Source organism: Patagioenas fasciata, chromosome 23 (assembly GCF_037038585.1).
Source record: "Patagioenas fasciata isolate bPatFas1 chromosome 23, bPatFas1.hap1, whole genome shotgun sequence".
NCBI classification, from domain to species: Eukaryota; Metazoa; Chordata; class Aves; order Columbiformes; family Columbidae; genus Patagioenas; species Patagioenas fasciata.
In genome coordinates this window covers 2,560,259-2,569,068 of record NC_092542.1, presented here as the reverse complement: position 1 = coordinate 2,569,068, position 8,810 = coordinate 2,560,259, and the positions used below count along the sequence as shown (strand labels likewise).

Genomic DNA, 8,810 nt, shown 5'->3' with positions numbered 1-8,810 from the left:
CTCAGGAAGAGCCCGAGCCCCCTGGGACAGGAGCTGTGAGTCTCAGAGACTCTCTCCTCTCAGCAAACCTGTCTGCTGCCCTCCTCTGACCTTTTTCCGCTCTGCTCCGCTCCCAGGAAAGCCCCTGCGTAATGAAAATTGCCTGGTTCCTCCAGCTGTTCCCCCATTTCCCACCTGCCATGCCAAGGCTGCTGCCTTTCCACCTGCCACTGAGAAAACAGAGAGCGATTAATGGATTATGGCTGGATAAACAGTAAAACTCGGCATATGCGAACATTTCAGCTTCCACCGTGCCTGGAGGAAAGGGGGTTTGATGGGCACAGCTTGGGATGCGGATCAGACCTGCATCGCGGGGAGCTGGGGAGCGCAGAGGCGATGAGGATCGATGGACCGAACCCGGGATCGATGAACGGAACCCGGGAGCTGCTGCTTTGTATTGACTTGTGCTCGCTGATCAGTTCAGCGGATCCCAGGAGGAGCGGGTTGGAAGGCTGGCAGGGTTCTGCTCGAGAATGAGTGTTTCTGAGACAGGAGAGGGGACAGGGCTCTCTGGATCAAACAAGGTAGACACAGGAATGTACACAAAAGTATTAAATGGGATAGATCTTTATTAGAAGCTTCCAGCATAATTTATCTGTTCTCCTCCTCCACGAAACTCTTTTTACTGGGTATACAGCTACTATAGACCATATAGAGCCTGTACATCTCTCTCTCTTGCTATTTACTGCTACATATCTCACCGTACAATTGTACAGTGTGCTCTCTTATCAGCAATAATACATGGTCTTAAGTACAACCCCACACACATTAAAATTTCATGGCACTCTGTGTTGCAAGGAAAGAGCTAAACCTCTTCTCTCTCAATTCGTACAACAAACGTTGCCACAGACTATTCCTATAAAGCCCATAGGCAGATGTACACAGGTTTTCTGGGCAGATTTCCCCCCAGTACCTTTGTGGATCTGGTCCCTATGTGCTCAACAAATCTCACATTCATGCTGTTAGCAGACTTCGGAGTAAAGAAAAGCCCTCATGAATAATGCCCTTGAGTGATCCGGCAGGCACCAGGGACAGGGAAGAACCTGAGCTGCTTCCTTTTCATTTTCCACCCCACTTTCCATTCTGTGTCCCCTCCAGCCCTCTCCAGCCCCGCAAGGTGACACATTCTGCATCTCCTCCCAGCAAACTTGATGTCTGTGGGATGGGAGGGAGTGGAGGGACCAAGTGATACACCTAGACCCTCCATCTGCTGATTGTCAGAGCCAAACGTGTACATGTGCCTTCTCCTCCTCTCCAACATGCTCCTGTCCTTGTCAGGGCTCTTTCCTGAGCCTTCCCTGAGCTCAGCCCCACTTTCTGGTGCCCCTGCAGCCCCTTTCCATCTCGCACAGCCACCTCCAGCTGCCCCTTCCCCTGGTTGTGCGACACCTGCCCGTGTGAGACGTGTCCTTGCAGTGGGTGCTCCTCACCCATGGCAGAAACCCTATCTCAGCCTCCTGAACCCTCAGATCGAGCTGTGACTTCTTGGAGTGAAACCCAAGAGGATGAGTCCTCCTGCTGTCAGCCAAACCAGTCATGGGAGACACGGGCTTTGCCAAGCGAGTGGCTCCTCCATCCCCGTTTAGCGCTGCCCGGCTCAGCGTGCGGCCAGCACATGCTTAGCAAAGCCCGGTCTTAGGACAGAGACAGCTCTTCCCCAAAGCTCTATAATCTCTTCCTCCACAGACACCCCAGCCCTTTCATAGGAACGAAGCACTTTCCCAGTTTCTCTTGCTCTCTCCTCCCTCCATCACCTCGGTGCCTTCTCTTGCCACCAAGCGACTTCAGGAGGGAGGACGGACAAACAGTGCCCTGGAACAGACACTGTGACTGCTCCTGGGAGACAGCACAAGTATGCAAGAAGTGTGCAAAGAAAGAACAGAGCCAGCCCACACCGGGCTCCTCTTCTGTCCAGTACAGGTACAAACCGCCTACCGTATCGTAAATGACTGTCACCAGAAGGATCCTGCTTCCTGTGACGTCCCGTCCCGTTTCGGGATGGGTCCAGAGAAGTCTCGGTGCTGGGATCCAGGCTTCTCGCACTGCCCAAGAACAAAGTCCCCGGCCTCTGCCACCGCCATCCTCGCCTGTCCTCGGGAAGCACCCTAGGCATGAGCCTAGGGCCGGGGGCATCCTTCTCTGACCTGCCTTCGGAAGTAGCGGATGGCAGAAAGCGTGCCAAAACTTGCCAGGAACACTGGAAAAGAGCCCAAGACATTTCCAGAGTGAGTCTGGGTGCTTCTTCCAGACCTGAAAATCACAATTCCAAAACTTGAAGGTCACAAGCTACTTGGCTCTGTTTTTTGAGCCTGTGGGACTTCGCTCCTCTCCCTTTCCAAGACCTCTCCTGCCTTTGCTCTTCATCCCCGCCACACTGTGCATGTTCCCACTGTGTTCAGTCCCGAGCTGCCCACAGCCTGGTTGACCACATCTAGCCCTATAGTTTGGGCACACAGATCACACCACCATTTCACAAGAAACATCTGTTTTTCGAGGAAACACAACATAGACTTCATGGGTGTAGTAGAGATGGATGGTGGTTAGATACACAGGTTCACTGGAGGTGTCTAAAAGACGCGCAGATCAGGTTCTTAGGGACATGGTTTAGAGGTGGACTTAGTGCTATGTTAATGGTTGGATTTGATGATCTTAAAGGTCTTTTCCAACCGAAACGATTCTATGATCCTGTGAAGATCTAATGGGTCTAATCCTGGATGAGAAGGCCACAGTAGGAAATCTAGCCAGGGCTTCAGGATGGTCCCTTTATTTCCTGCTTCTGTTTGGACCAGGAAGATGTCAAGAAAAATATAATTCTGTGAGTTATCTGTGGATGCTTTGATCCCAACCAAAAGCAGAAAATACCCAAACCCCAGAATCAGAAAATGGAGAGAGACAAAAAATAACTAATGCAGATTCTGCATTCGGAATCAAACTTTTCTCTGTACTTCCAGCTAATGTTTTTGTCTTGGCTTGTAAGAGAGGTCAAATTCCCAAACCAAGCAGAGAACCCAAGTTGTGCCTTTGGACTTCCCAGTTTAAATTTAGACTCGATTTTGATTTATGCATCAGAGCTTGGGACACAGACAGGGAAATTCCACTTGTTAAAACCTAAATTGCTGAAAGAGAATTGCTAGTCCAGGGTGTTGATCTGCCTCTCCCCTCCCTCATCGCTGGGGTGCTCTTTGCAAGTCAGGTTACGCAATCCCGGGGGCACGAGGCCCATATCCCACTTTTCGCACCCTTTCCGGGGCCACGTCTCCCATCTCATACTGAGAAGTCGAGGAGGAACAGTCCAAAAGCTCCTTGTGATGACTGCACCCAGCAACTTAAGCTAACGAGCTATTCTCAGCCCAGGGTGTCAGCTTCCTGTGTGACCTTAGCGGGGAACATTCCTCCCCCGGACAAGCTGCAGGAAGCCCTGGCTCTGGTGTCTCACCCCATGGTGGGGGCTCTTGGGTGCCCACGGGCTGTATCCTCCATCTGCTGCATCCAGGGCAGGGATGCTGCCATTGCGGTCCAGCAACCCGCATCCCTTGGGCCACAGCTCAGCTCATTCGGGTTGTTTGAGCTTCCTCCCCACCAGTTATTCAAATGCCACCTCTTTCCCCACCAGTTATTCAAATTATTTTTTAAAATAAAGTTGGAGAGGAACTGACAGAGCTTGGTTTACTTGCACGACTCCGTGCATCAGCATAATAGTAATAAATCAGCTAAGCTGTATTTAGAAAAAAGTTTATATGTTTACAGCACATTAGAAAAATAGGTATGTTTGTTCCAGCTGAGATTAAGGAGTATAAACCTGCGTGCTTGAGGTCCTGATTCAGCTTCTAGCCAGCAGGGACCCTAAAGAAGCTTCTCTCGCCCTGACACACTGGTACAAGTCCCCAGGAGTGGGGCCAAAGCTGGGAGTACAACCTTGTCCTGAAGCCCAGCTTAAGTCACTTTGTGTAGGGAAAAGAACGCGAGTAGGAATCAGGACTGCCATTTCTACAGGAGAGAGAAGGCATTAAAAAGGAACAGGATGCTTTGGAAAACCAGGAGGATGACTGCGTTTTCCCACAGGCACCGTTAGGTGTGTTAGCATCCCTGCCTTTCTCCACCAGGTCCTTTCCACCGCTCTCCCAGGCTGGGCACCGTACGTACCCGTCTTCCAGGCATCCGGAGCGTGCAGGTCGGAGGTCTTCACCGCCCAGGATGCAAAGGCACAGAAGACCAGGCACATGTCCTTGTGGGTCAGCGCCAGCGGAGCCTCGGGTCTCCCTGCAAGAAGAACAGCACAAGGTTTGGGGTTTTAGGACACCTGTGGGGTTTTGAGACACCTCATCTGCCTCTGGGGCAGTGGGTCCCTTGGACTTCCAGAGAAATACATTTTGTCGCACATTTTCCCTCCCAAAAGACCTTTTTTTTTCACCTTTAGTCAAGTCAAACACATCTATTTAGGACTCAGCTAGGTTTCCTAAGGAGAGAGCCACATTTTTCACCCCTCTCAGTTTTACACTTTGTTAAGAGGCCCGGGCAAATATTTATTAATGGTGCCCATTCCCTGGAAGCAGGGAGTAGATGTAGGAGAGAGCAATTCCTGGGCTGGCTGCTGACGCTGACAGACCCCTCCGGGCAGGGTCACCTTCCTGCACAACAATGTCCGGAGATTCCCACAGCTCTAGGACAACAAATCGCCCCCCAAAGAAGCACCAGCACTCAGCATCTCCCCATGGACCCCACCTCACCCCACCCAGGTCCAGGGACCACTCTACATTTCACCCTCTGCGGGAGCTCCAGTCTAGCACAACTCAAAGACATGTTGCAAGAGTAGGTGATTTTTGCTCCTATGTTTATTTGATTAGGCTTTTAATTAAAGCTTGCTTATTAATTAGCTATGACCACAGCAGAGGGGTTTTTCTCTGTGCAAGCAGAGTGGAAGCTCCATTTTGAGGCACCATTTGGGGTGACTCATTCATTGTTTGGTTTTAATATTAACTGCGAGGCACTGTGGCTGTAAGCATCATATAAGCTTTAATATAAATACACAGGCTGTCCTAGTGGGTCAGGCTTGCTCTCCCTTTATTCCTTTTTCTCTTACCTGCCTCCAGCAGCAGTTCAGGAAACCTCAGAGGTCTTGGGAGGGTGTGTTTCGAATTAGTGTGTGTTTTACAGTCCCCCTCGCCTTTGGGCATGTTTCACTCTGTGCACACTTTTTGCCCACCAATATTAGATCAATTAGCAGCCCAGCCTTAGCAAGACAGTCATTGCTTTGTCTCGGGCATTGATAAAGAAGGATTTTGCTGCTTTGCCTCCCATTCCCTCACCAGAAACACAGGTATGCAGTTCTGCAGGCAGTGGGATGGCACTGGAGAGGGGGATTCCTATCTCTACCAGACCTTGTAGTTTAATGCACCTATCTACTTCAGTAAGTTTTTCTTGGCCAGCATGTGAAAGAATAGATTACATACACAACAAGTTATATCCATTCAACTGAATCAGCTGGGACAAGGACTTTGGGCCACCTCTGTCCCAGGAGTTAGCAGGGAGCAAAGCAAACTGTGTGCAGAATATACACAGAATATCCCCAGATTCCCCGTCCCCGTGTCCTGCAGCACTGGCCAGCAGCACTCGCTTGGCACAGGGACAGCGTGAGCATCACGAGAGCGAGCCAATGTGACACAGCATGTCACGGCGGTGGCTCTAGCTGCACTTCCAGAGATCCATGCTAGAGCCCAGGGCTGCTGGGCGGCACCGTTAATGTGCCAGGAGTGTGGGTTTAGACCAGCTACACCTGGCAGAGCCCTCCAAAATCAGTGCGGTGGCATTAATGCCATTATGGCTGGGTTGGAGGTGGCTGCAGCAGGGCCAGAGGCAGGACAGACCACGCAGGACAGAAGCACATCTCTGCATGGGGGTAACCGGGCTTTACCTCTCAGAGCAAGGGCCATGTCCAAAACATCTGGCTGTGCCCGGTCTCTTCCCCGCGGAGCCAGCGGGACGAGCGGGAGCTTCTCTGCAGATCCTCTCCGCATCAGAGCCGGGGAGGCTGAGGCTTGGCCTCTGACGAGATCCATTGGCCTTTGCAAGAGGGTCTTCAAAGCCCCCACAGCTTTTTTCATCTCGGAGGATGGTGTGATTGAGAAAACCCCTCTCCAGCCCGCTCTGTTCCCAGGCCCATCCTGAAAGAAGTGTTCATACACCTCAGGGACAGAGATAACCAGGGTGTCTCCGGCTGGAGCCAAGTCGAGATCCTCATTTTGCAGCTGAGCATGGTCCAAGCTGCCAAACTTCTTTTGCTTCCTGTCTTTACCCTTGGCTTTTTTCCTTTTTCCTTCCGGTTCATTGAAAAAATATTCATACAGTTCAGGCAAGGACATTTCCCTTTCCAAGGGTGTTATCTCCTCCTCCACTGAGCTCCCCATTCCTTCGTCTTCCCCTTGGGATTCACAGAACAAATAGTCATACATCTCCGGCCAAGTCACGTCCAGGGTGTCTGTCCTTGCAAAGTCCCCGGTGGTGAAGCAAGGGGGTCCCAGCTCGCTGGGGGTCTCAGATACAGATTCCCCATGAGCTCCCTCAGCAGCATCTCCCCCAAAAGCTGCCACACTCTTGGGATGGAGAGGCTTCCTCGGCATCTCCTGGCACACCTCTCCCGAAGGAGCCGCGGCTTCACTGGCAGCAATCACCGGCAAATTGTCACGTATGCCCGAGCCACCAGCCTGCCCTGGCTTTGAATGCTTGGTGGCCCTTGCTTTCCCTGGGGACTGTGCCCCCGGCTCCTTCACCTTCTGCTTCGGGGAAGCACTCGCAGCTGGTTCGCCCCCATCCACACCAGGGCTGGGCACTGGCCGTTTGCTCTCCGCTGCCTCCTCGCTCCCCATCTTCACAGGAGCCGCCTTGGCCGCCTTCTCCTTCCCTTTGCTCTTTCGTGAGGACAGTGGCGAGCTTAAAGGTGCCTTTGCAGGTACCATCGTCCCTTGTCCCACAGTCCCTGGAGTCTCCCTGTCCCCCTGGGCTGCCTCGGTGGCACCGGCTCCATGTTGCTTGCGGCTCTTTCTCATCTGTCCCGGCACCTTGGGCCTCACCACCTCTGGGGAAGCAGCTGGGGAGCTCGGCTCAGCACCCGCTTTCTCCCCGCTCGCCTCGTCCCGCGCCGGGCAGCCGGGTGCTTTGTGGGCAGCCTCCAGGGTTGGGCTCGGTGGGTGGTCACGCAAGGGTCCCCGTAGCCTGGGCTCCGAGCGGGAAACGCTGGGACTTTTCCTCGCTGAGCTCTCCGGGGAGGCAGGTGGTGCCGGCGAGATGCCCGGCACCGGTGGCTGTGCCACCACTGGGCTGCCATGGGGCTGTTCCCCTCCTGCGTCCCGTCCCTGTTGAGGGACGCTTGTTGCAGCTGGGTGGCTGGGAGGCTCCATGGCATGACTGCCGCCAGCTGCTCCTTTTTCCGATGCCGGCTGCGGTGCTGCTGCTTCACACGCTGCGTCCTGCCCCGGGCTGCCAGCGGCTGCGGGGGGACAGGGGGGCTGCGTCCCCTGCACGCTGGGCATTGGGGCGGATGAAGGGCAGCCGGGCTTGTCGCTGTCACACAGAAACCTGGCGACTGAGCCCAGATCCGCTTCGTCCTCGCTGCCCGAGAGGAGCTCCGGGAAGGAGAGGTACCGGCCGGCGGGCCAGCGCAGGGGGGTGTCTCCGGGCACCCCACGTGGGGCAGAGCTTCCCGTGCCAGGCCCTGGCTCGTTGCCCACCCTCGCCGCGATCTGCCCGTTGCTGCTGTGACAGTCCCTCCCCGGCGCGCCGTCCCCTTGTTCAATGTCACTGAGGCACTGCTCCTCGGCCGTGGCCAGGGCAGCCGGCGCTAGGGCGCATTCCTCCGACGCCAAGAAGAACTCAGCCCAGTCCCGGTCGTTCAGCTGGATGCTGTACTCGAAATTATCCATGCCTGCAGCAGCAAAGCAAGGGGAAGGGGTCGGAGAGATGAGGGTGTGAGGATGGGCCACCAGCATCAGCAGACATAGGTGTATGTCCACAACCCTCTACCCCAGGTCCCTGCCCTGCTTCCCTGCCTGCTGCGTTCCCGCATCCTCACTCATTTCCAGCTGAAATCTGTGGGTGGCAAGGACAGGCCAGAACCCAGAACCCAGCCAGCAGTGAGAGAGACCACTGCTACCCCCCTCCGGTCCCTTCTGCCTCTGCTCCACGAGCATAGAGGGTTTGGGATTCTCTCCACAGCAGCGTTGCACCTCACACCCCACTTTCCTACTCCCTTTGCCCACAATCCATTTTAAAAAGTGGGGGGTGTAGGCATCAAGCATGAAGGCAGCATGAGGCAGAGTCCAAACAAGGACATTTCAGCAAGTCACGGCAGCCCCTTTTGTACCCATGGCTCTAGGGAGGGAGATGCAACAGAGCCCTAAACCAGCAGGGAGGGATCCAGCAGCAGGAGAAGAAGGAGACCACAAAGCTGCATCCTACCTGCACCACAATCTCAGCCGGTGATGGAGCCATTCGAAAAGCCACGCAGGAAAAATCTCCCGGCACAACATGATGCTGTACCCTTGACGGGGGCAGAGAGCTCGGCTCCAGCACAGATCCATTCAGGGGCTAAAAATAGACACCCCCCCCTTCCTCCCCAGCGTGTCACTTGAGATCCGAGTGTGATGGGTCCAGAGAGGGCAGGGCCATATATAGAAGCTGGTGGGGAAGATGCGAGGGTGCCAGCCAATGCATTTCTGTCCCACAGGATCCGGGGTCTCCAGGACCACTCCTGATGCCAATTGCTCACTCCTGCCCTC

At 54.2% G+C, this 8,810-nt stretch overlaps 1 protein-coding gene across 1 annotated transcript; it reads right to left on the bottom strand.

Annotated features, from left to right (window-relative positions):
• Positions 1 to 590: 590 nt before the first annotated feature.
• PERM1 (PPARGC1 and ESRR induced regulator, muscle 1) lies at positions 591 to 8,605 on the bottom strand. Its single transcript, XM_065855366.2, has 4 exons — positions 8,491 to 8,605; positions 5,951 to 7,957; positions 4,183 to 4,299; positions 591 to 2,236 (listed from the first exon to the last, which is right to left on the bottom strand). Exons 2-4 carry the CDS (start codon positions 7,953 to 7,955, stop codon positions 2,157 to 2,159), a joined length of 2,202 nt encoding a protein of 733 aa, XP_065711438.2. The 5' UTR covers positions 7,956 to 7,957; positions 8,491 to 8,605; the 3' UTR covers positions 591 to 2,156.
• Positions 8,606 to 8,810: the final 205 nt, after the last annotated feature.